The sequence below is a fragment of the Heterocephalus glaber genome, unplaced genomic scaffold (assembly GCF_053883595.1).
Source record: "Heterocephalus glaber isolate CG9 unplaced genomic scaffold, H.glaber_assembly_v1.0 deba00000122, whole genome shotgun sequence".
NCBI lineage: Eukaryota > Metazoa > Chordata > Mammalia > Rodentia > Bathyergidae > Heterocephalus > Heterocephalus glaber.
In genome coordinates, this window is record NW_028258138.1 from 989723 (window position 1) to 1015516 (window position 25794).

Consider the following 25794-nt stretch of genomic DNA (forward strand, 5'->3'; position numbering starts at 1 on the left):
ACACAGCCTCCCATGAGCTGGGCTTGCCTGGAACACAGGGCCTCAGGGTGGCCGGCCTTCCTGGGAGCCTTCGTTCCATGGCGAGCCCTGTGCATTCCGCTCAGAGACCGTGTGTGTTGAGTGCTGTCTCAGACACATTAAACTGAACCTGTGTGTGTGATGGGCTTGGATTCCAGCCGCCTGGCCTGGTCTCCAGTTGGCTGGGCTGGGAATGTGGTTCCCATGTCCAGCCAGCCCACAGAGGGGCCTCAGCCCTCGCCCTTGGGCTGACCCCCAGCCCCCTGGCCCCCAGAGAGAAGGCCTCTGGCTCAGAGCTGGCTCGGCATGGAGAGCAACCAGAGCTCCTGGCAGGGGAGGGAGCGCAGGGTCAGTGTGGATGGTGGGCATCTCGGGTCTGCTGAGGCTGCGTACGGATGGCCCTGGTCACCGTTGGTGCCAGCCGCACAGAGCAGTGGGCCCAGGCACAGCCACAGAGCCCCACAAAGGCACCCGCAGTCCTACTGGGAAGGGGGAGCACTGTCCCCTTTCTGGCCTGGCCACACTGGCCCACGACACAGCTGTCAGCCTCACGGCTGATGTGGAACATTGCGGGTGCCTGTACCGGAGAGCCCCCTGCTGCCCTGAGCCCTCCGCCAGCAGCAGGACAGCTGGCAAGCACACAGTTGCTGTGCAGGGAGCAGTAGTGCTGGCCTGGACCAAGGAGAGGACAGCCAGCCGCCAGGGGAGACCCTTGAGAAGGGGGGAGGGCCAAGGACCTGGACCTCTGCAGCACATCTGGCCACCTGCCCACTGTGCATGCACACCCTACACGCCTGCACACTCGCGTATCTGCACATTCGTGGACGCCTGTGTGCTCCCTCAGATCAGGGCTTGTGGTGGATGATTTCACCCTTCAGTGACAGGGAAGGCTGCTTACAAACCAAGTGTCTGTGTAAAAGGCCTTTATTCGGTGTCCTGTTGAAAGGGTTCACACCACACAGTTACAGAACTGGCCCTGCTGGTTTCTCCCAGCCCTCAGACCACAGATCCCAGATCCTGAGGCAGGGAGCCCCATGGCTGTGGCAGCCCAGGGTGGCCGAGCACTCGGCCCCTATGGCAGGATGCTCTGGGAGACTACTGGGCTTCCGGACTTGCAGGCAAAAGGCTGGGGACAGGACACTGCCATGGCCTGGCTGTCGCCCACAAACCTCTCCTACTCAGCGGGGCCATAGTCTGGCCTGGCCTCAGCATCACCTGAGATATGCGCCTGAAGAGGCCTAATGGGCCCCCATGCCCAGGCGGGCTGGAGGGGGAAGCGTGGATGGACCACACTGGGTGGCAGGGTCGGCACACCACTGAGCTGGAAGCTCCTGGAGGGCGCCGGGTGGCTGCAGAGGTGGAGGCTGGGGGTGGGTGCCCTGGCCCGGTGTGGGTGTTGTCTCCCTGTGCACGAACATGTGCCGGGCACAGCCATCGGGCAGTGAGGAGAGACCAGGGGCTTCGTGCTGACTGGGCCCAGCCTCCAGCACCTGCCAGGGGGCCAGGCCCTTCCCACACCAAGAGCCCATGAGCCTGTAGCAGGGCACGTGTCCTGGGCCAGCCTGCTGCTGAAGGGCAGCTGTGGTCTGACGGGGCCCCGGGCACAGAGGCCAGCGCCGTGTTACAGCTAGCCAGCGGGAGCTGGGACAACCTGGCATCAGGCTGCTCTCAACTTTTTAAAAATACACTCTTTGGCTTCCTTTTATTTCTTGAGGATTACATGAAATGTGAACTACACAGGAAAGCCACCGCCAGGCCCTGGGCCAGCCGGCCGGACGCTCCCTGCCTGTGCCAGCCCTCACTGCCTCTGCCCGACATCCAGCTGCAGGGCCCTACTTGGAGGGCGTCATGAAACTGTTCTCGATGCAGAGGACTATGTGGGCGTTGCGGCAACTCGAGGGGCTCTGCTCCAGCAGCCTGCCGGCCAGCAGTGACGAGGCCTGGCCTGTGGCTGCCGCCTCCTCCGTCCGCCACGTCTCACAGTAGCTCTCGGTCAGCCGGCGCCCGCTGGGGTCGGAGCCATGCCACACACTCTTCTGGGGCCTGCGAGACAGTCAGATGGTCAGCCTCTGCTAGCCCTGAGACCCCACCCGGGAGGACAGCCACAGCTGGCCCTGGGGCTGCCACCGGAGGCTGCACAGCTGGGAGACGCCCACCCCAGAGGGGCTGGGGAGCAGCCTGGGCCAGGCCACCTGCCTTCCACACCCCATTTGATAAAGGAGTCAGGTGCTACCCGGCCCCAGACAAGCCTCACTTGCCCACAGCTCCCCTGGGCCTGGGGTGGCTCCTGTGGGTGCCCCTCAGTGACAGCAGCTGGCTGAGAGCCAGCCACCGCCTGGGGACACACCAGTCTGACGCCCCGGGCCACCCTTTCCAAAAGCAGGAGGTGGGGCAGAGATGGCATCACTCAGCAGGGTGGGACCACAGGGAGCGGCTAAGGGCCACATGGCCACTCCTGTGTCGCAGGACATGGGGCCTCTGGCCAAGCACCGGGCCTGGAGTGGTCCACAGGCTCGGGATGCCCTGTGACACTTTCGGGCGGGCTGGGCAGGGCTGGGGAAGGCATCATGGATGGTGCTGGGAGCCTGCCCCACAGGGAGCCCAGAGCCACAGTGCTTGTGTCACACCTTCGGGGTCTTAATAGTCTCTGTCTCATCGCAGTTGGTTCAGGCTAGCCCAGAGGTGGAAGTGACACATGGGACGCCAAGCCACCGCTCTCTGAGCTGCCGTGCTGTCCATGCAGGGGACCTACCAGGCTGGGTGCCTCAGGACGTCCCTGCTGTCGAAAGAGAAGATGCGGGCCCCAGGCTTCAGCTGGCCCCGGGACCCCGAGAACAGGGCCTCCCAGCTGGGAGACAGCACCTCGTCCTGCAGAGAGAAGATGCAGCTCATGTGTGGAGAGCTGAGCCATGGGCCCCAAGAGCCCCGGAGCCCGACCGAGGCAGAGACCCCCGTGCCACTGTGAGGGCAGGTGGGCTCCTCTACCCTGGTGCCAGCCCAGCCTGGGACCCCAGGTCTGCATGTCCCCTGTGGTTGGCTCTGGGATACATGAGCTGTCGTGGCACATGCCTATAATCCCAGCACACAGGAGGCTGAGGCAGGAGGGTGTCTATGAGTTTCAGGACAGCTTAGGCTATGTAGTGAGTTCAAGGGCAGTCTGATCTCCATGGTGAGACCTGGTCTTGAAAAACCAAGCAGAAACCCCTTTCCTAATTTGGGTAAAGGAGCCATGGGCACACGCACCGGGCCCAATGGCCCAAGAGAGGTTTCCTGACCCTTGCATGTGGGAGGGGCTATGTGAGTGGATGCCCATAGAGTCCTGGTCCTGCCGCACACGGCCGGCACCAGGACCCTGGGGCACCATGTGGGGCAGGGGTCTGAGGCTGCATGGGCACTTCACAGGACATCCAGCACGAGGCCCTGCCCAGTCTCTCCGGGGCGTGGCCACCCACAGGCCTGGGACACACCCAGACACCTGGCTCCAGGCCGGCACAGTGGCAGAACCCTGTGGCCTCCAGGCCCTGAGCAAAGCCCTGTCCCGATCTCACGCCCAAGGCCCAGAGCCCACACGTCCGGGATAGCTCCAGCTCCGTGCCCACGGCTGGGCCACCCACCTTGAGGTTGACAATGGGCACAGCCCCGCGGTCTGCACGGCGTACGATGCTGTAGAGGTCCTGCAGCCGCGAGGACAGGAAGGCACGGAAGGTGCCCCTCAGCCCCACGGCCCGAGCCTGCTGGAAGCACTGGAAGTCAGCCCCTCGGATGCCATGCATGTCACCCGGCAGCGGGCTGTTGAGTGCCACCAGGTGGAGCTGCAGGGAAAGAATGCGCCCATCGTGAACCTGTCACACGCCACAGCCACGTGACAGATGCTGAAGGCCCGGTACGGCCCCCGGGAGGCAGACGCTGTCTGGGTGCCGCAGGCCCAGGAGGCAGCCTGAGTGGCTCTGACACCCCACACTGAGCACTCGGGCAGCCCTGACCAGTCAGGGCCTTGACCCACACCCCCAGGACCAAGGGGTGGGTCGTGCCTGCCCCGGGCTGCTCACCACTGGCTGGAAGTCGTGGTGGGTGTGGGTGGGCAAGCTCGTCGGACTGGCAGGCCGGAGATGCATGTAGGCACCGTGGCGGTGTGGGGCTCCGGGGTAGGGCTGGGGGGCTGGCAGGCGCGGGGGGCTGGCCAGGATGTCATCCGCCCGCCAGGGCCGCGCAGTGGAGTAGGAGTGCTCCCGCCGCGGGTACGGGCCGCCCCCGTGCAGCTGCACCAGCGGGGGCTGCAGGGCGGCCACCTCATTGTCCTGCAGTGGAGGACAGTGCCATGGACAGGGGACCCTGCACGGTGACCCGCTGCTGCTGTCCCTTCTACAGCCAAGGCTGGACTTCCTGACCCCATGCCGCCCCCGACTGCTCAGCCCCCGGCCCTCTTAGCACCTTTCTGCCCATCTGCCCATCCGCCCAGCCTTATCTAGCCACCTGCTGGTCTGTCCACCCACCCACCACCCACCCATCTCCTATTCCTGTGGCTGGCACTGTGGGCGAGGGAAGCCAGAGGCACAGGAGATGTGGTTTGGCCCACGACACCTATTCCAGGGAGGGCGCTGAGTGGCAGACCCTGAAGCACAGGGCCGGACAGGGGGCATGGACGCCCGCAGATTCTCCTGTCTGACTGCTTTTTCCAGCGGGGACCACTGGAGTCACACGCTGCAAGCACCAAGAGTGTTCGGGACACAAGGGGCCTTGCTGTCTCACAGCCCCTGGCCGCCAGCGTCCTGCACAGTCGGTTCCTTCCTTACCGTAGCACTAGGCAGTGGCATCCGAGCCTCCAGCTGGAAGGAAGTGGCAGGGTTACTCCAGTGGGTCTGAGGGCAGCCACAGGCCGGGCCCCCACATGGCCCTGGAACGAGGGCCAGGCTACACCCCAACCCCAATGCCAGCACCAACACCAGCACTAGTGCATGGTGGGTGCAGGGCTGAGCCCGCCGCCTCCCTGGGCCCAGGGCCCAGTTTCGGGCTCCCTTTCTGCCCAGAGGGCGCTGCAGAGTCCAATCAACTCTACCCCTCAGTGTGGACAGAGGCCCCACAGGCAAAATGGGTTGTTCGAGGTGCAGGGCTGGCTGTCCCATGCCTCACGTGGGCCACACCAAGGAGAAGTCTGTCCTGGCCGATTAGGACAGGGGCCCTGGATTGGAGAAGGCAGGAACAGGCCCGAGGCTGGATGAGCAACCTCAGGGTCGTAGAGGAGCCAGGCCTGCAGGCCCAGGACCTGGGGCATTCCGGGGCCTTGGTGTTCTCGGGTGGTATTCACAATGCACCATTGTGAAACTAAACCCAGCCCCACCCTGGGGCCCCAAGAGCCAGTCCTGTCCTCACAGACTCCTGGGTGGGCCTCGCCTTGCCTGGACAGGGGTGTGCAGGCCTCTATCTGCACTCTGCCCTTCTGAGGCACCTGCAAGTCCAGGTGAGGGCGTGCGTGTAGCACACGCAAATTAGCTCAGTGGTTCCGCTGCCTGCCTTGAAAGTTCAAGGTCCCAAGTTTGATCCCTGGTACCAAAAAAACAAAAAAACCCCCAAGACACTCATGAGCCTGAAACTGCTGGAAACACAGTTGCTAACTCTTTAAGAACCCAGGAAGCGTGCCGAGCCTGGCAGGCAGCAGCTCCTCCTTGCAGGGTGGAGAGGGGGCCGTGACCCCAGAACTCACCAGAACCTTGCGGACCCCATTTCGGACACGGACGTAGAGCGCCTCATCCTCGGCCACGAAGAGGAGCCAGCCCTCCGGCACCTCGTGCACCTTCTCCAGCATGGCCTCGTAGGAGGCCCAGGCCCTCACCTGTGGGGCCCAGTGGTGAGTACTGCACCCCGGGTGAGGTGGCAGGGCCTGGGCCTCCAGGAGGGTGGGGAGGGTGCACCGTCGGGGAGACCCAGCCCTTCCTGGGCCCCGGTTCCCTCCAGCCACCTGACTACTTACCCCTGAGGAGGTGCCCATGGTCCCTGGGGGCCCTGGGGGCCCTGGGGGGCCAGGGGGGCCGGGAACGCTGACAGCTACAGGAGGAAAAGCAGGTTAGGCTGCGGGCCACACAGGCAGCCTGGGGACAAGGCTGTGCCGCCCCCTGGTCCCCTACACTTACTCTGCCTGTGCGGGCCGGGAAATGAGGGGGGCCCGGGGGGCCCGGGGGGGCCGGGGGGGCCCTGGCGCCCCTCATAGCCAATGCCCGGAGGTCCCTGAGGGCCAGGCGGGCCAGGCGGGCCCTGGATGCTGTCTCCCTTGGGACCCTAGGAGGATAGCAAACCCCGTCACCTCAGCCCGGGTCCTCAGGACGGCAGCCGGGCCCCTGGGTCCTTGGGCACAGGAATGAGGCTTTGCCCTAGGTTCTGCTCAGCGGGCTCAGAGCTGGGGACAGCGACGGATGGGGCCCGGCCCGGCCCCAGAAGAGCAGCGTGAGATGCGAGTGGGCGCTGAGTGCCCCAGGAGGCCGTGCCGGCCCCCACAGGCCAGGCTTACCGGGATGCCGGGGGGCCCGGGGTACCCGGGGGGGCCGGGGACACTGGAGCCGAAGATGCCGCCACTGGCCCCGGGCGTGCCCATCTGGCCCTTCTGTCCGGCGTCCCCACGGTCCCCTTTCTCTCCCTGTGGGTGGGCGGCACAGGTGAGCTAGCTGCACGCTGCGGCCCGTGGGAGCCCAGCCCAGGGACGTGACCCACCTTCATCTCAGCTCCCAGGCGGAGGAGGTCCAGGGGGAACTGCCCTGTGGGCGGGAGCGAGAGGTGAGGCGGGCCGGGGCGGAGTGGACAGCGGCCCGGCGCCCTCCTGCCAGCCGCCAGCGGTGCTTGTGAGCGCTTTACCCTGTGTACCCCGCTCACGGGCGTTTTCACCTCTGGCTTTGTCTCATCACTGACATTTCTAAGCCGCCCTGCTTTGGTGGCAGCTGGGTCCGGGTCAGCTCTGACACTGGTCCGCACACCCTGCTGGGTCCCGCTGTGCCCCTCTGGGCCACGGAGACCCTCAGAGACCTCTCCCGGCCACTCCTCTGTCAGTCCCACAGGCCTCTGATGCCGTCAGGATTGCAAAGAGCCAGCTTTAAGCTTTGGGCTGCTGATGCATTTAACTTTCCTTCATTTATCTCTGGCCTCTCACACTCCTTCCCGTCTACTTTCATCAAACATTTGCTGACCTCCTGAGCTGCCTGCAGGGCTGGGAACTTGCTGCCGAAGGCTGTGACCTGTGAAATAAGGGCTGGCCCAGCCCCTTTCCTCCCAGGGAGAGCACCTTTCGGCGGACTGCGACTTGGGGGCCCTGGCCTTCAGCGGTCCCTGCCCGTGGGGAGCCTTCTCCCCCCCAGAAAGCCCCTGTGGTAGGAGCCCAGCTCCGGGCTCTGCCCCAAAGCTGCACCCTCCACTCCCTGAGAAGGCGCTGACAGTGGCTCCAGGTCCGAGGGCACGCCGCACAGTGTGTCATCGGGGCGGGGGTGCCTGTCTGCCTCGGGCCTCAGCTCTGGGCTGCCCTGGGCCCCGCAGCACTGGCTGTGGGTGTGCGGGCCAGTGTGCCGCAGACAAGCTCAGAGGACCCAGCATGCGGCCTGCGGCACGCTCGGCACGCAGGCTCCTTGGGGCCAACCTTCGGGAGGCCCCTGAGCCAGGCGCTGCCTCCCCAGGGTGCCCGCGAGGTGTCGATGTCACTCAGCCCCCTGTCCTGCACTCCCCAGAGGCCAGGCGCTGTGGCGTCCCGGCCCAGGTGCTGTGGGACTCAAGTTTCTCCCCCCACAGTGACCACCAGCCGTGACCTGGACTCGCACAGGGTGTGGGGTGCCCTCCACCACGCCCGGCCTGGGCACGGGCGGTGGCGCTCACCTGGCGGTCCGGGCGGGCCCACCTCTCCTTTGTCGCCCTTTGGTCCAGAAGGCCCTGGCAGCCCTGGAGGAAAGGGACCCTGAGTGATTGTGGAGTCGGGGAAGGGCGGCTCTGGCCCGTGCCCCACCCGCAGGCCAGGAGGGGAGGACAGCACGGGCTGGGGACCGGAGCGGGGCAACCAAAGCCACGGGGGAGGCGGGCCAGCCGGAAGTCAAGGTGGGCCGGGTAGAGGGCACCCCCAGGCCAGAAGTGGGGCCCAGGGTGGGCTGGCGCACTCGCCACGTCCTGTGAGGGCATCTGTCCCAGGGGAGCCCCGAGCATCAGCCCTGCACCACCCCACGGAGCCTAACCTCGTGGTCCTGGAGGTCCAGCACGGCCGGACTCCACAAATGCCTGCCAAGAACAGGTGGGGTGGTGCTGGGGGATGGAAACTGAGGCCACTGTGTCCCCAGGGCCACCCCCAGGCCTCCGCGTCTCAGCTCAGCCTTCTCATGGCCCCAGTCCCATCCCAGGGCACCGGGACAGGACGCAGAGGCCAGCAGTGGAGGAGGGCAGGGGCTTCCCTTGAGGGCCACAGGGACAGCGTTGCTGTGCGGTGCCTTGACGACTTACATTGCTGTCATAGACGGGCGTCCCAGGGGGCCCGGGGGGGCCCGGAGGTCCAGGGGGGCCAGGCATTCCCTGGGGGACAGAGCGCTCTGGTCAGGCAGGGTCCCAGCCAGACCACTGACCGCAGCCAGGAAGACCAGAGCCTTGAGCACGTCGTGCTCGTCACAGGTGCCCGGGGAAAAGGGCGGCCATGCTTCCAGACGGTGCCGGGGCTGTGACCAGCAGGCCTCGGGGGTGGGGGGGGCCCGGCCCCAGTGCTGGCCACCTCAGAGGGACAGTGGTGAGGTGAAGGAAGTGTGCCTACCGGCCCACGCAACCCTGGGGAGCCACACGGACCCTGTGCCTGTGGGCTCAGGTACATGCGTGCATGAGAGTGTGTACACACAGGCTTGCGTGCGCAGCAGTGTACTGTGCACGTGTGGGCACGTGAGCGCCCACGAGAGGGCCACAGGTCGCAGTTGGCCCTGGGCCTGGCCTGCCCACCCCTGCAGGACACTCACCCTCACGCCGGATCCGAGGCTGGCATCTCCGGGCTCACCCTTCTCACCCTTCAGCCCGTTCATCCCGGGGCGACCCTGGGCAGAGCATGGGAGCTGTGGGGTGCAGCAGCCTGGTCCCCACCCAGGCAGGGCTGGACCAGCCGCAGCTCAGCCTGGTGCGCCCCATGCCTGCCCTCGGGGGACACCTCCCCCTTGCCAGCCCCTCTCCCACCTCGGGCCCCCTTGGCCCAGATGCCTCTGGTTACATGGGACGAAAGCTGTGTTCAGGGGGGGACCCTGGAGGGATGCTGCGCCCTGCTGGCTTGGAGCCCGAGCTCAGCCCCAGTGCTCACCGGCCGTCCAGGAAAGCCGATCTCTCCCTTGTGCCCAGGCCGCCCGTACGGGCCCTGTGGGGAGGAAGGGGTGCTGAGGGGTCCTGAGGTGAGGGTGTGGCTGGGGACCCTCTCCCCAACCTGGGCCTCTGGCGAGGCAGGACCCGGGAGCCCAGCCCAGGGCGCGGGCCGGTGTGGGGCAGTCCTACTCACTGGGGGTCCGCGGAAGCCCGGCTCTCCCTGCACGGAAATCAGAGCACGTTAGGGGCCTGCAGCTCTGGGGTCCTGTCCAGGGCCTGGCCACACAGGGCAGCCAGGTGACGGGGCCTTGAGCGGCCTGCGGCTGCGTACCCAGCCCAACTCAGACGTAAACTTGGGGTGGGGAGCGAGGAGACCCAGCCTCTGTGGCCTCCCTCATCCTGGGGCTCTGGGCTCTCCCACCCAGACCTGCAAGGGCCTGTCCTCAGGGCCACCAGGCCCCACCCTGTCCCCAGAGCCTTGGGCCCCTGCGGTGCCCCACAGAGGGGAGCAGGGGCTCAGCCTCAGCCCAGTGCGGGAGGCCCGGGGCCATCAGGAGAGGCTGTGTCCCCAGGCGCCGAAGCTCACCTTGGCTCCCTTGTGCGCAGGGCCCAGGGCTCTGCCATCGGGGCTGAAGATGGCGCCCGGCTCTCCTCTCTCACCCTGGAACAGGAGGGCAGAGGCCATCAGGGCCCCAAGGGTGCCAGCGACCAAGGAGGACACGGCAGCACGCGAGGCAGAGTCGGCCGCATGCCGTCCAGGCTTGTGGGCCTTGGGTCCCGAGGACCAGCCTCGTGGGCCCAGCAGGCGGCGCCCTGCCCTCACCTTGGGTCCCGGGGAGCCTGGTGCACCTTTGGAGCCCTCGTCGCCCTTCGGCCCGGCGGGTCCCTGGGGGGAGAGCAGACGGGAGCGAGAGGCCACGCGCAACCCACGTCCCTGCCCAGGGGCACCCGTCCCGTCTCCAGTCCGCCCCGTCCTGCGCTGCCGCGGGGTCCTGACTGAGCACAAGAGCCCGAGCCCCTCTGCCCACTCCCACCGCGGTGTCCTGAGGAGGCGACCGCCCAACTGGGACCCCCAGGGCACAGGGTGAGGGTGCTACTCACGGGGAAGCCCGCGAAGCCCGGCCTGCCCTGCGGGGAGAGACAGCATGAGCGCCGGCATGACTCCGGCCCGGCCACTCCCCCGCGGGCTCACCTACCTCAGGGCCCGGCGCGCTGGCCAGGGCTCGCTGTCCCGTCGGCGGAAGGCGACAACCAGAGAAAGAGGAAGGAGACACTTCTGAAATCACACAGCTCCTGCCAGTGACCGGCCAGACGGCCGACGCCAGCGCAGTGGGGGTCCTGCTCCCCACGGCTTTCCTGGGCTGGGGCTGAGGTCCTGCGGGGCCCAGCACGGCCACTCCGGGGAGCCCGCACCCGCGTGGGTGGATGCCACTCCTGGCCCCAGACTGGGGCAAGGTCCGCACGTCCGCCTCAGGCCTCACCGCCCAGTCGGCTGTCCTGAGGCACTGGGGTGGGCTTTGCCCGCCGGAGCCTCCTGGGCTGAGTCAAGGCCCTTTTGCTACGCCACCCCGTCTCTATGTTTTATTTTGCGACAGGGACCCAAGTAAGTTGCTAGATGGCCCAGGCTGGGCCTGAACTTGCAGTCCTCGTGCCTGAGCCTCCCAGAGCGCTGGGATCCGAGGCCTGCACCACGTGCCCGGCTTCTCCCAGCAGCTTTCTAGGCCTCTCCGCCTGCGGGCACGGCAGGCCCTGCCAGGCATGCTTCTGACCGCTCACCCTTCAGCCCAACCTGTCCTGGATGACTGTGCGGACCGTCTCAAAACGGAGGACACGGAGCGCAGAAGGGCTGGGTGACAGCCCAGGGCCTCAGCTCTGCAGCAGCAGCCCCTGCCCCGGGACCCGTTGGCCACAGATGCCCAGGGACCAAGGGGCAGCGCGGGCACAGGATGGACGCACAGCCCCCCAGCCCCGGCTCTGCTGGGCCCCAGCACTGCAGCACGGCCGCACCCTCAGGGCCCATGTGAGTCCTTACACCCGGCTCCGACACATAGACCACAGCTCCCGGGGGCCCCGGGGGCCCGGGCAGGCCGGGCTGCCCCACACCGTCCTTCCCTGGGTCGCCCTGGAAGAGAAGCTGCGTGTCCACTCGGAGGCCGCTCTGGCCAGGTCTCCAGCGCCAACCTGGTCTGGGTGGGCTCCCAGAGCCTGGGGCTGAGGGGCCCCGGGCCTCGAGAGGACACACGGTGGCGGGGGTGTGCGGGGGCCTGCGCCGCCCTGGGCCCTGCCCCGCCCTTGGGGACACTCACTCTTTCTCCCCGGCTGCCTTTCTCGCCTTTTGGTCCCTGCAGAGACAGAAGGAAATGGTCCATCATGCGCAGAAACGGAGAGATCTTCAGCCCTGGGCCAACAGGCCACCAGGTCCCTGGGCTGAGACTCGCACTTGGCTACTCGGCCACAGACAATGGTGGGGGACTTGGGACTCCAGAGGGCCCCAGGGCTGACCCAGTGCCCACACTTGGCCTGTTTCTGTCCAGAGCCTTTCCTGCCCTGAGCCCGCTGTTGCTCACCATGGGCCCAGTGGGACCCTCGCTGCCTGGGAGCCCGGGGAACCCTCGAGCTCCATCTGCTCCGACTTCTCCCTGGGAAGACGGGAACGGTCGGGGTGTCACTGTGTGACCAGGGGTGTGGAGGGCCCCGAGGAAGCCCCAGGGCCCATGGGGGTGCCAGCCGAGTTTCTGCTGGGCCCTGGCTGTGCCCCTGAAGGGTGACTGTCACCCCAGGGCTGGGAGAAGCGGGCAGAGCTAGCAGAGCCTGGTGTCAGACGGCTGGGTGGCACCCACGAAGACAAGTCAGAGCCTGAGCCCCTCCTGTGAAAACCCCAGAGGCCGGGGACAGGTGCTCTGCAGCAGGGGAGCCTGGGTTAAAGGGCAAGGAGTCGGCAGGGAGAGAAGGCGGACCAACGGCTGAGGTCCACTGTGTCCCTCGCACATGCCCGGCAGCCCCGGTCAAAGTGCAGAGGCATGGGTCTCTGGCCCCTCCTGGGGTCCCTCCCACCCTAGACTGACTCGGTTTCCCCAACCCAAGTAAGGGGACTCACCTTGTCTCCGGGCAGGCCGGGATCCCCCTGCGTGGACAGAGGGCTCTGAGTGTGGAGCAGGGGCCACCTGTACTCTCCCATGCAGGAAGTGGGGTCTGTGCCCCGGGAGGGACCCAGAGCTCAGATGCTGGCCAGCCCAGGCAGCTGAGCAGGGCCTCACCACCCTAACAGCACATGGCCACTGCCCTGGGCCCCACTTCACACAGCAACTCCAGCAAGGCCTCCGGGGGCACAGGAGGGCCCAGAGCAGCCCTCCCAGGTGCGCAGCCTCTGAAGGTCCCCGCATCCCAAGAGCGGGGGAGGCGGCAGGCCAGGTGGAGTGACACCCATAGGTGCCCCACGCACCCCGACCCAGCTCCCACTGAGGCGGCTGCTGCCCAGGGCCAGGGGAGAGAAGGAACCACGAGGAGAGGACCCCGGGAGAGGACTCAGGCTGCCTGCTTCTGAGGGTCCTTCCCCTCAGCCCTCCCTAGGCCCAGGGACCCCAGAACAAAGCCTCGGGCCCTCCAGTGTCTGTATCCTTTGGACCCCAAGCCTGGCGTTGAGGGGGCTCCAAGCTCTTTCCTGAGGCTCCTCTTACAGATGCCTGAAAGTGGGAATCTCACTCTGGGGCTCTGGAGAGGCACAGGGCTCCAGTCTGGGGTACTGGTTATTTTCCATCAGGCTTTTCCTGTGTCTGCTGTTTCCCACCATGGCCCCCCACCCTGGCAGAGCATCCGGACTCGACCACTCATGACGAGGGCTGGGCCTCTCACTGACCTTCAGTCCTGGCAGGCCGGGCGGTCCCTGCGGGCAGAGGATGCAGGGGCTTAGTGTCCCCTCCCCAAACCCCCTCCAGCATCAGTGTGTGTGTGGAAAACACCAGCCTGGCCTTGCGAGGGTGCAACCCACCCTGGATCCCACGGGAGGGTCAGGTCACGAGCCAAGCCCCACACCAGGGCCGGAGTGAACCCATACCCTACTTCACTCACACACCACACCCTGGAGCCCCACCCTGGCCACACCAGCCTCTGCACCTCCAGAGGCGGCCAGTACCTGCCGGCCACAGCAAAGCTTTTAACAGTGTGAAAGAAACCGCCCAGTTACAGCGCTGAGACCGGCCTAGCTCACCAAGGTGTTTCTGCCCCATAAAATCCCTCAGTGAGCTGGCTCAGAATAAACCCTCCGCAGGCCGAGCCTGGGGCCAAGTGCGTGCTGGGGCTGGGCTCAGCATGTGTCCTGGGCAGGCAGTGCCCGGACCTCAAGGGGGGCAGAGGGCCGGGGCACTGGGTGCTGGGACCCAGCAGGGGAATAGGGAGGTCCAGCAGCCCCTGCGCACCTCTAGACCAAGCCCAGGACACTTCGGGATCGGATTCCTTATTTACTGACCCTGACCCTGAGCGGTGCCAGGGTTCTAGGCAGGGCCTTGGACAAATGCCCACTTCTAACTCAGATTCTTCGTAGGCCAAATGTTGGCTACTTCCCCAAATCAGAGCCACAGGGAGACTTCCACATCCTGCTCCCAGACAGACCGTGCAGCCCAAGACCACTGACCCTGAGCACCCAGCACAGGCCTGTCTGGAGGCCAGGCCCTCGGCCCTCATAGCCCAGCAGGTGTCCCCGGGGGGCGGTGCCCATGCTTCTGCCCCCAGCGCCTCCCCCCGGCTGGAGGCCATACCTGCAGCCCTGCGGAGCCTCCGGCTGTGGACCAGAAGGGGGCCCCGGAGCCTTCCATGTCATCCTGGAGGGGCACAGGGACATTGGTCTCTGTCCCTTCCTGAAGGAGGGCCCCCACCCTGGGGTCCAGGGGAGCAGAGGGTGTGCAGGACTGGGGGTGACAGACGGGCCCTGGCAGGGAAGCTGGCGCCCTGTGTGCAGAGTCCCATGGAGCCCTGCGGCAGCTCTGCCTGTTTAGCCACCCAGGGTCAAATCTGGGGTCCCATGGGGACAGAAGCCCGTGCTGAGGGACTGCAGCCACTGGTGCCAGGCCTGAAGCAGCCGAGTGAGGGCCGTGGTGCAGGCCAGGCTTCTGGGGCCCCGAGCTACTGCCACTCACAAATCCCGCGCCGAGTCTTGGTCCGGGTGGCCCAGGAGGTCCTGGGGGTCCTGGGGGTCCGGCAGGGCCAGGGGCTCCCGCAAAGCCGGTCTCCCCTGGAGAACCTTCGGGGCCTGGGTCTCCTTGGCTGCCCTGCAGGGTGGAGAAACAAGTCGCCACCTCTGGGCTTAGCTAAAGCCAGGCCACAGCATCTTCTGAGGGAAATGCCAACCCCTGAAACCCAAGAGAAGCCACCAGACTGGTCCCCTCCAGTCCTGCCCTTCACAGGGCCCCGCCCCAGCAGGCCAGGAGGAGCAGGGCCAGGGCTGCCCCGGGCCCACTGGCAGGGTCAGCGGAGCCGTGTGGCAGGTGGGCCGTGGCCTAGACCACAGGCCTCTCCCCAGGGAGCCCAGGCTCAGGCCTCCTGCTGGGCGCAGGGTCTGGGGCTGCCAGGGCCTGGGGACCCCCCAGTGCCCAAGAGCCCCAGGTGTGGAGACAACTGTGTCACTGGCTCAGGGACACCTCGCGCCTCTGCTCTCTAGCAGCCCAGAGAGGACGCAATTGCCCGGGGCAGATGCCAACCCCTGCCTGGTGATGCTTAGTGGGATGGACAGGGCGAGGGCGCCCCCGGCCCCGTGGGGCACTCCCACCGTGTGTGAAGAGGGTGCGTGAGGGTGCCAGGTTTGTACCTTGGGTCCGGGGGCGCCCACGTCTCCCTGCAGGAAGGAAAGGGTTACAGTGAAGTCAGACCAGCAGAAAAGCAAGAAAGCAAGCAGCCCTCCCAGCTCCCTCTGACCGGGCCACTGTGGTGTCTGCTTGAGTCCTTCCCGCTCATCTGGGGCAGGTAGGGACAGGGCCCCCAGAGGCACTGGGCAGGGCCCAGCCCCGGCAGTGCCTGGTGCCTGCCTCCCAGGAGAGGGGGCACTTGGGCTGCACTGTGGCCCAGAGGGCTCCATCAGAGGGCACGTGCTCTGCTGGGCCCGGGAGGCTCCTGCCTTGCTTGTCGCAGGAAGCGCTTCAGGCTGTGGAGCCTCCGCTCGGCCCCTCATGCCATTCACAGAAGCCTGCCCGAACCCACGGCCCGCGTGCCCTTCAGAGCCTGCTCCCCACGCTGGGAGCAACACTGCCGCGGGGAGGAAGTGTCCTTACTCTTTAGCGGCTGCTGTCCAGTCAGCAGCAGGGCCAAGGCCTGTCAGAGGAAGCCCTGACTTTCACCCGAGCCCACAGCTGCCATCCGGGGGTCTCCCCAGGCCTCCGCCTGGGGGTGCATCCCCTCCATGGGGTCCCTAGGGTGGGCTCCCAACAGGCAGGGTACATCCACCCTGGGCACACGGTGTGCCCGGGTCAGCTCTACCCGGACAGTGGGAGGACTTACAGGGCTGCCTTTCTGGCCCACTCTTCCTGGAGGACCCTCCTTCCCTGGGGGTCCTGGGGGTCCCTGCGGGAGAAGAGCAGAGTGAGGCTGTGGGGGAATCCGCACTGAAGCCCGGGTCAGGAGGAAATCCCTCGGGATGGAAGTCCCCACAGGCGGGGCAGGGGTGTCCCAGACACGGGGCTCGGCCGTAGCCCTGAGCTGGTCCTTATTTCTGTTTCCGTCAGGTCCAGGAGGACAAGAAGGGCCAGCAGGTGGAGGGGTTCGCAGGCTGAGGGCAGGGGACCTCCCCGTTTCCCTGACACAGGGGCTGCTGTCTGTGCTGGTGACGTGGAGCCGCTCAACTGTGCAGGGCGAACACCAGGCTGAGCAGCCCGCAGCGGTGGGGACCCCCGGGGCTGCCCCAGGGCTGTGCAGGGCTCCACGTGGTCAGATGGGCAGGTGCGGCGCCCTGGGGGTCCCCACCCCACCCACGAGGGCCATCCCTCAGGGTGGCCCAGAAGCGGGCGGTGTCCACTCCTGGCAGACAGGGCAGCAGGACTTACCGGGGAGCCGGGAAAGCCAGGGGACCCGTCCCGCCCAGGCACACCGGGGAGGCCTGGGGGTCCCAAAACGTGGGAGCTGTTCACCCCGAAGCGGCCGGGCTCTCCGGGCAAGCCTGGGACTCCAGGGGGCCCAGGGGGGCCAGGGAAGCCTCGTGGGCCCTGGACAGAGACACACGGTGGGTGAGGCCCGGCCGCACGGGGTGACAACCCCACCGACGTGAGCCGGCTGCGCCACTCACCCTGAGGGTCTCCAGGTCGCCACTGAAGCCAGAGCCCTCCATGTCGATGAAGGTCTGCGGGAGGGAGAGCTCAGCAGGCCGCCCTGCCCCGTCCCACCCAGACTGTGCTGGGCGTCCAAGAGGAACAGCGCCCCCCGGAGGCTGCCAGGGTCCCCACACCCGCCAGCCCCAGGCCCAGGCTGGACTCACCAGCTTGTCGTGCCTGAAGGACGGTCCTGGCGGCCCCGGCGGCCCTTGGGGCCCTGGGGGTCCTCTCGGCCCGACCCCCAGGTCTCCCTGGACACAGAGACGCCCGTCAGAGAGGCTGTGGGGCCCGGCTCAGGCTGGGCGCGAGGGGCGCCAGTCCACGCACACTCACCTTCTCTCCCTTGGGGCCCACGTCCCCCGGGGGCCCCGGGAAGCCCTGTGGCCCAGCGTCCCCCTGGAAGACAAGGGCAGGGCCGGTGCTGCAGGGCGGCGCCATCCACGGGGCCTCTGCACCCCAGTTCCCCCCAGAGCGGAGGTGGACGGCAGCCGTGGAGCCCGGGAGAGGACCAGGCGAGGGCCGGCGTGCGGGTGACGCCCCTGTGCAGGGGGAGAGCGGCCGTCCCTCCCCAGGCTCGCGTGTGCAGGGAGCACACGGCGGCTCGGCTCGGGAGCGCTGAGTAGGCCCGGGGGCCGCACCCCATGAATCCCTCCCAGGCTCAGCGTGGTCTGTGGCCGGCACGGACCAGGTCCTTCTCCCCGCCTCCCCCTTACCGCTCGGCCCCCCGACGCTCCCCCTTTGTGCCTGGCAGCAGCCTGGCCCTCATGCTGTCCCTAGCGGGCGGGGTTCACTTAAGCGGGGTGAAGCTGCACCAGGACTTTTTAAAGGGCGCGGGCCTCACAGACCCCCCGTCAAGCGGCAAGAAGAATGGCAAACTCACTGGTCTTCCGTCCTCGCCAGGGTCCCCCTGCAATGTGCCAGGAAGAGGCCGTTAGTGATGGGGTCAGGCCACAGACCCGAGGGGACTCGCCCAGCCCCTTCCCCGCACCGAAAGCTGCACTGTGGGAACTGCCTGGCTGCTGAACAGGCGGCCACCCTGGGCCTCGGCCTCAGAGCCTCACTGTGCAGTGCCCTTCCCCACGGACCCCGCCGAGCGGACAGAACTCACCGGCTCACCGTCCCTGCCTGGGGCACCGTCATTCCCTGGGGGCCCAGGGGGACCCTGGGCCCCAGGGCCGTGCATCATGGAGCCTCCAGGGCCCTGGGGCCCAACCGGGCCAGGTGGCCCCTGAACTCCCGGCTCCCCCTTCTGCCCCTTCAGGCCTCCCTACGGACAAAGGGGACAGGAGGGCATGGGCTGCTGCATCACACGTCCTCCTGGTGCTGCGGTCGCACTGCCCGAGTCCTGGACAGGACACAGGTCACACAGGAAACGGGGCTGGCGGGCAGGGGACACGCAGGGCAGGCGGGCAGGGGCACGGGCCCCAGGGCTGCACCAGGGAGATGGTGAGGGAGCCAGGGCAGCCAGGGCCCGGCAGGCGGCCTCACCTTCCCCTGGCTGCTCCCCGGGCTCCAGGCACTCTCGTCCCACGCGTCATTCGAACCTGGGCCAGGAAGGGTCTTAGCTGGGGAGGAGAAGCGGCTGCCATCAGACCCCGTGGCCCCGGCCTCCGCTGTCCCCCAGGGGTGACTTCCTGGAGCCTCAGGGCTGGGACACAGAGGAGGGACACACAGGCGGCCACAAGGGAGAGAACCGGAGCCAGCATGGAGCCCACGGCCGTCCTAAGCCAGGCCCACGAGGCACAGAACTTCCAGAAGCTTCCTCCGGGCCCGTTTAACAGAGGCCAGCTCAGCCCCTGTTACTTCCTCCCAGCATGCAGCTGAAGACGGTGAAAACCAGCAGAAACGCACCCGCACACCCCTCGCTCGCCTCCCGAATACACACTCGCCTGGTGCACACACAGGCAGACGTGCTCGCTCATCCCTTCCTTGCACCCTGCCCCGCACGGTGGCCGCAGGGCGGTGAGGGGACGTTCTCCGCCAACCAGGGCCAAATCGACACGCCACGCGGACAGCCCACACAGCCCACCCCAGGGCTCCACTTGGGCCAGGTGTCCTGGGGGTCCCCTCCGGGCCAGTGCGGGTGGGAGCCCCGCCGAGGACCGAGTGCGGCCCTGGAGCCCCGCCCGCCTGAGCGGCCAGAGCTGAGCGTGGTTTGTTCGGGTTTGTCAGAACCAGAAGAGCCTGAGACAGCCAGGACACACGGAGAACAGGACACACAGAGAACAGGACACAGGGCCACGGCCGGTGTGGGGCGGGGCTCCCGCAGCCTCCTGCCCAGCAGAAAATGGGACGACACCGCGCTGGACGTCTTTTCCCGGGGGCCCTTGGGGGACCTCAGCCTCCACACAGCCCACTGCGGGATCGGCTGGCCACAAGGGTGGTCACCTGGCGGGCGGCACCAGCAGCCTTCCAGGCACTGGCTGCTCTCCGTGTCCTGGAGAGTCGAGGGCCCTGTCCAATCGGCCCGAGGCCACTGCGGCCGTCCACCCACGCCCGCCCTGAGCCTGCACTGCGCAGCCCCGCCCACCACCTGTGACCGCAGAGCCCAGAGCCATGGGCAGGCAGCACCTGGCCGGACCTTGGGCCTGAGGATCTGCCGCACAGGGCCTCAGCCACCAGGGGGCAGCAAAGCCCTTCCCAAGCGCTCCAAGGCTGGGGACTAAGCAATAAGGGCAAATATAAAACCCCTGCCTGGGGGTATTTAAAGCCACAGAAACATCACTAAAGAAAATCGAAGAAGACTCAAAGTGTTCAGGGTGTCAACGCTAACAAATCTTCTGACCGAAACTTCAGCTAGCTTTGAAGTCTTTCCTATTTTTTATGGACATTGACAACCTGATTCCAAAACTCCTGTGGACATGCAAAGGGCCTGGGGCACCAAGGCGAAGGAAGCATGGGGGTGGGACCTGCCCAACCTCAAGACTTGCTCAGAGTGACAGGACTCCTGGCAGCGGCTGCTGCAGCCCAGAGGGACAGGCCAGTCTCCGGGCAGAAGGATGGCGCCACAGACTGATCAACTCGGGGCAAAGGCTGTGCCGGTTCCTGATAGTGGCACAGACAGCTGGGTCAGGCGTGAGCAGGAGGAGACAGTTACTCGAGGGTTGTACCCCCCACACTGTGGCTCGAAATGGAGCACACACCGAAGCTGTCACTGTGGCTTCTCAGGCTGACGCCAAGCTTGGCGCCTGTAAGAAAACTGCTGCTCATTGCATCGAAACCTCTGCCTTCCCAACAACACTGACTGGCAAGAAAACGAAGCTGCAAGCCTCAGACCGGACAAACATTTGCAAAGAGTCTGATAAAGACCGCGGTCACCTCACAAAGGCACATGAGCCCCAAGGAGGACGGGAGGAGTGTCAGTGGCAGCGCCAACAGCCCCTCTGCAGGGCTCAGGGCAGGGCTGCTCCCTGGGCAGCTTCACCTGCAGTGCCCCACCTGGGGAGGGCAGGACAGGCTCGGCCAGGCCAGCGGATGACCAGGCTGGTCGTCCACGCCGCGGCTCCTCTGCAGCAAGACAGTGGCAGGGACCCTGGCCCTCAGTCAGCAGAGGCACCAGTGAGATCCTCGGCCACGCCCACTCCCAGGCAAGGTTGGGGGGCTGCGAAGGCCCGAGGACCCCGGAATGGCCCGTGGTCAAGGGCGCCACTGTGGGGACGGCTTCAGCCCGGGTCGGAGCTGACGTGCGCATGAAGCCTGTGCAGGTCGCCGTATGGTGACGGTGTAGACAGCAAAACAGACGGAGCTGAGACCCATCTGGGTCCCCAGGCACTGGCGGGCCGACCTCGAGGGCCCAGGCAAACCCGCTCCTGATGCCCGGCCAGCGAGCTGGTGAGGGTGGATGGGCTCAGGGGCTGAAAACGACACGGGCTGGCAGCCTCACAGAGCCGAGTGCCGAAAGGGCAGGGCCCCTCCCCAGGGCTGTCACCGTGCACGCAGCCTCGTGGCTGAGATGCAGACCCCACGGCTCCAGCCCAGCCTGCTGCACCCCACACCGGCGCCCACTGGCAGCCTCCACTGGAACAGTGCCCTCAACGCTGAGCCGGGCTGAGCCCGGGCAAGGCCACCTTCACCTGATGTCACCTTCCGCCCGGGCCCCTCAGTGGCCCCCTGGTGACCCCGCAGGCCCCAGACAAGGTGGCATCAGGACACCCCTGCGGCTCAGCTGCAACAGAGAGCTCGAGACGCAGGAGGAGAAGCTGGGTCCCAGCGGCAGCCACATGGGAGACTTCTGGGCCACCAGGAACTGTGCCCCATGACCCGCTGCGACCTGGCCTGAGGGAGGGGGCCAGGGGCCAGCGGCCAGCGGCCAGCACCAGGCCTGGCAGCACGCTCCACCACCCACTCGAAGCTCTCACACACGCATCACTCACACACATCACACGCATCGCACACAAGTACATGCACCACCCACAGCACGCATCTATCACACACATCACAGGTGCACCACACACCTGCACTGCACACACGTCACACACCTGGAACAGCCTCATGCCGTGGTGAAGCTGCCGTGCTTGGCTCCTCCATCTCCTCCATCCTGGCATCTTCCACGCTGCCCCCTCTGGCCAGGGGAGGAGGAGTCACGGGCGGAGGCAGGGGGAGACCGAGCGTCTGGGTCATGGCCTGCAAGAGGGACAGGAAGCGGCCCTGTCACTCTGTGACGGTGGACGACCTGCTTCGGCGTCTGTTGAGCTCTGATGATCTTGTTTGCAGAGTGAAGTATTTATAGGTTTTAAGAAAGATAAGAAGCAGCTGTTGCTGCAGTTGGACGGGAGTTCCAGGCCTCTGCGGAGCCAGCTGCTTGGGTCTTCCCCAGCCTGCGGGCCGGCACCACACACCCAGCGGACCCTGTCCCCGAGCCTAGAGCTGGGAGCTGGGACGGGCCCTGCACGGGGCTTCCTGCGGCTGGGGACACAGAGGCCCAAGGAGGGTCACGGTGGGGACCCCAGGCCTGTGGCCCTGCACATCCAGCACGACCGCCTGACTTCCGGGAGTGGAGGGAGCTGGCCGACCTGCAGACCCAGCCCTGGGGCTGGGGACCTCCCTGTGCCACTCGTGTGGGCAGGGCTCCTGGCCACATTCCTTTTCGGTGACGACCTGGTTCAGGGGAGGACAGAGCAGCGGCTGGGCGCCCCTGGAGTTGAGAGTTGAGCCCTAGACATCGGGGGACTACAGGGGACCCGGGGCCACATCTGGCAGCTTCCGTGTGGCTCCCTGGGCGGCCGCATGTCCAGGGCCCAGGGCCTGGCGCGGGGTGGGCAGAGGCGGGACAGGCACTGTAGCTCCGGGTCTGCAGGGCGGCTCCCAGGCAGGCTGGCACTGTCTGTGGGCATCAGAGTCCCAAGCCCACCTGTGGCCCACGGCCACCCACAAGCTTTCGGGCAAGCGAAGGCCAAGGCTGCCTCAAAGACCAAAGCGACGTGGGAACCAGGACGCTGGCCTCTCCGGGGCGTTCACACGCCCAGGCCAAGATGGAGCCGCAGGGAGAAGTCGGCCAGCAGCAGCAGCCCCAGTGCGGTTTCCAGGGGCCTCCTTCATGCACAGAGGAGCCCTGCAGTCACTCAGGGCTGTGCGTACTCCACGCCCCACTGCGGGGTCCGCCTCCGCACACCACACTCACCCCGGTCTCCCGGTGAAGCTCTCCGGTCTCCTCCAGGCCACTGCCGAAGTCTCCAGATGGCTGTGGGAGGGGCCACGAGGGAGACCTGAGCAGAGCCGCCAACCCCGCAGGGCCTGGCAGAAGCCTCACGCCGAGGACTGCCCGTGCCATTGCGTCGGGCGGAGCGGCCCTGGCGGAGACCCCGAGACACACGCCCGCACGCACCACGCATCCCGGGCGCCGTCCTGGGGAAGTGCAGATGGCTCCTGGCACCCAGGCGGCGTCACCTGGGACCTGGCCTCCCAGGCCCTGCCCCAAGGCCCAGCACCACTCACCCCCTCCTTGTCCTCGTCCTCCTCGTCCAAGCAGTGCACGGGGCTCACGCGGGGGTCCCCACGCACCCACAGCTCCGCGATCGCCCCCTGGAAGAGGGAGCGGGTCACCAGGGCTCCTGATGGCGACTCACCCCGTCCTGCCCGGCGCATCTGAGCCCAACGCCAGCAGCCCGAGGTGGGGCCTCAGCCGAGGACGCCGTGTGCCCTGCCGGTCAGTCCTTCCCGTGTGAGGAGACTGGGAGGCGCCATCGGGATCCAGTGCAGAAGGCGCCCAGATGGGCCAGCTGCCCCGAGGGTGGCCTCCCAGATGAGGACGCACAGGTCCCCTGGGCGTGAGCCAGGCCACCCACTCGGGCTGCTCCACACACGTGCTTAGCCAACACCCTTGGAGACAGTGGGGCAAGGCCATAGGTCTGGTTGACGCTGAGAAGTTGTGCCTCATTTGCCGCCTAGGATCAGTCCTGGGACTCACCTGAGGAGTGACATGGCCATGGCTGAGTCCACAGGGCTCTGACTGTCTCAGAGGCCACAGCACCCGAGGACCTGGGAGAGCACGCGTGCATACACATATGGGTGCGTGTGATCACGTGTGAATGCATATGATCTTGTTGGAGTGTGTGGTTCTGTGTGCACACCGTGAAGAGCATTTGGTCCTGTGTGAACATGGGTAATCATGCTGCAGAGCACAAGGTCCTGTGTGAATGTGTGTGGGCACGTGCATACGTGTGCAGTGTAGGCCCAACACCCCTGGGGCATGGGTCGGGCAGTGTGGGGGAGGAGCACATCCTGCAGCGCCCCCAGTCCACACCGTGGTGTCTCCTGGGATGGGACCCAGGCTTCCTTGGTCCCCCAGACCTGCAGAGGTGACTGAGTCACCCAGTTTGAGAACCCCAGGGACAGGGAGGGGCTTCTTGGGGGCCTGGGGTCTGGGGTGGTCTCAGTGGTTCAGGAGGCCTGGACTCCCCAAAGCCATGCACTGACCCTAGGCCAGAGCCCCACACAGAGTGGCTTGTGCCCAGGGCAGCACGCACCATGATGGATCAGGAGCCACAGATGGGCAGAGCCCTGCACCCGCCGGCACCGAGGCCACCCCGGGCTGGAACTCTCTGGTGACGCTCAGCAAGGACAATGCCAGCCATGCAAAAGCCACGGGACCCACTGCACATGTGTGACAGACTCAGAGCCGAACTGTGACACCCAAGGACACTGGAAGCCCAGGACACAGAGCACCTCAGGAGGGAGGCCCAGGGACACCTCCTGCAGGCTGCCCGCACACACGTGTGAATGAGCAGAGCCCACTTGGGGGGCCATGCCGTGTAGCTGCCACTGCCTCTGCCTCCCTTTGCCCATGTGCTGTGTTGGGGACCCCACGACCCTCTGTGCCATGGGGCTGGGACTCAGCCCCCCTTGCTCTCTGGTGGCCTCGGCTCCGTCCTTGGGCCTCCTGTGAAGCGGCCCTGAGTGCTCACCATCTGTGCAGCCAGCTTGCTATTATCTATTATCATTACACCGTGCACTTTATTTCTATCACTGCTGCATTTGGTTCTCGTATGGAGTGTGCACTCTGGACCCCTTGTGCGTGCAGTTCCAGCAGGCCCAGCACGGTGAGAACCCCACGCCGCTGATCTGACTGACAGGCAGCAGAGCTCAGGGTGCTGCAGCAACCGGAGTGGCCACGAAGGCCCAGGAAGCCTCCCTGCCTGCCGCTAACCTGCTGTGCAGCCCAGCTCCTAACAGGACACAGATCGGTACGTTTGCAGCCTGGGGTTGGGGACCCTGCTCTAGACCACGGGACGGGTGAGCCGGACTGGAGTCGAAGGGAGAAGGCCTGCGGCTGGCCCCGTCCTTCCACTGCAGACTGCGGGTTAGAGTTACAGGTGTCCTCTGCAGCCCAGACGTGGCCACACAGACCCTGCGCACATCCCACTGGGCTTTGAAAAGCAAAAGGGCAAATGTTGACCTGGGAAGTAACATCTGCAGCATACAAGGCCAAGGCTCTGCCTTTTCATCTGTAAAGACTGCATAAAGCCAGGAAGGCAGCCAAGCCAGCGCCAGTGCAAGAACACAGGCAGGTCATCACAGAAAATAAGCAACAGAGAAACAAACGGCCAACACATGGGCGGGGGACATCTGGCTCCACTAATGAGCTGCTGGGCGCTACTGCCTACGTGTGGACAGGCCGCCTCTCTGGACGTGGCTGTGATGCAGCCTGCCAGCACCGTGGGCTGCAGAGGGGGCTCATGGCCAGTGCCCTGTGCAGAATTCGAGGACACGCCACTTCTTCCGGAGATGCCGGGAGGCCACACCACAGGCCGCCCCGCTAGACAGGATGATGCTCCTCCCCGTTACTCGTGTTTGAGGATCAAAAGGAAACAAAGGGACCTGGTTTGGTACCAAAGTCCTGGGGCTCCTGAACCTTCAGGTAGAAAGTTCCTGCCCAGGACTTGGGCGCAACTGGATGAGGACAACTTCAGACAGGCAGCCCGTGTCAGGGCCACACTGAGCTCTCTGTCCCCGGGGACACACTGGGACCCGTCTGGACCAGGCAGGGGTGGCCCAGCTGCGGACCGGGCAGAGCACTGGAACTTGGGCTGAGTCCGCACCACACAGGGCCCTCGAGAATGCTCCCTGGGGAGCTGCACCAGTGCTGGAAGACCCACAGGCTGGGAAGCAAAGGCCCAGGGAGTCCCTGGGGCACAGGAGACAGCCACCCCTTGTCACCTCTGGGAAGCCCTGCCCACACTGCTCTGGTGAAGTCACAGGGCTCTGGTAGTAACCCAGGCTGAGGCCCGCCAGCCGCACCAGGTGTGGCATTCTCTGGGGACGTCTGCCCTCCCGGGCGGGCAAACTCTCCTTACAGGTGTGCAACTTCTAGCCTCACAGGTGTGCAAGGCGTACAGAGGGGCCCGCTTGGTTCAGGGCCTCCTGTTGCCGGCTTCAGGCGGTTAATCATTTTTACCAAGGCTCGAGGCTGTATAGACCAAGGAACTGGGCTGTCCTCAGCCCCACTCACCTGGTGCAGGCCTGGATCGTCCACCCCACTTCCCACAGCCCCAGGACACATGGAGGGGCCCTCGTGGGCTCGGCCCTGAGGTCTCGGAGAAACCTCGGGTCAGAAGTCAGGGCACAAACACCCCATCTGCCAGGGGGACCCAGGAACAGGAACCAGGCTGGTCACCGGGGAGCAGGGGCTCCACCCCCAGGCTGCACCGGGCAGCGGCAGCTGTGGTCCCAGTGTCAAGTGGCCGCCCATCCCACCCAG

At 66.3% G+C, this 25794-nt stretch overlaps 1 protein-coding gene and 1 long non-coding RNA gene across 2 annotated transcripts in view; one reads left to right on the top strand and one right to left on the bottom strand.

Annotated features, from left to right (window-relative positions):
* Nucleotides 1-924: 924 nt before the first annotated feature.
* Nucleotides 925-25794, bottom strand: part of Col18a1 (collagen type XVIII alpha 1 chain) — a 37660-nt gene continuing 12790 nt past the window's right edge. The window contains 39 exon segments of the mRNA XM_021256406.2: nt 925-2061; nt 2771-2886; nt 3633-3830; nt 4068-4316; nt 4812-4844; nt 5720-5848; nt 5987-6060; nt 6147-6291; nt 6521-6646; nt 6721-6764; nt 7867-7929; nt 8217-8259; nt 8479-8547; nt 8976-9050; nt 9308-9361; nt 9500-9526; nt 9893-9967; nt 10130-10192; nt 10408-10434; nt 10503-10532; nt 11339-11428; nt 11613-11648; nt 11874-11945; nt 12404-12430; nt 13163-13189; nt 14061-14123; nt 14439-14570; nt 15107-15133; nt 15793-15855; nt 16335-16493; nt 16574-16627; nt 16763-16849; nt 16932-16994; nt 17479-17505; nt 17707-17865; nt 18087-18163; nt 21077-21221; nt 22219-22278; nt 22533-22619. Of these exon segments, the coding sequence (XP_021112065.2) occupies nt 1851-2061; nt 2771-2886; nt 3633-3830; nt 4068-4316; nt 4812-4844; nt 5720-5848; nt 5987-6060; nt 6147-6291; nt 6521-6646; nt 6721-6764; nt 7867-7929; nt 8217-8259; nt 8479-8547; nt 8976-9050; nt 9308-9361; nt 9500-9526; nt 9893-9967; nt 10130-10192; nt 10408-10434; nt 10503-10532; nt 11339-11428; nt 11613-11648; nt 11874-11945; nt 12404-12430; nt 13163-13189; nt 14061-14123; nt 14439-14570; nt 15107-15133; nt 15793-15855; nt 16335-16493; nt 16574-16627; nt 16763-16849; nt 16932-16994; nt 17479-17505; nt 17707-17865; nt 18087-18163; nt 21077-21221; nt 22219-22278; nt 22533-22619 (3306 nt within the window). The 3' untranslated portion in view covers nt 925-1850.
* Nucleotides 3718-25787, top strand: LOC147830298 (uncharacterized). Its single transcript, XR_015451167.1, has 3 exons — nt 3718-3901; nt 5688-11326; nt 11655-25787. It is a non-coding gene; the product is annotated as an uncharacterized LOC147830298 (long non-coding RNA).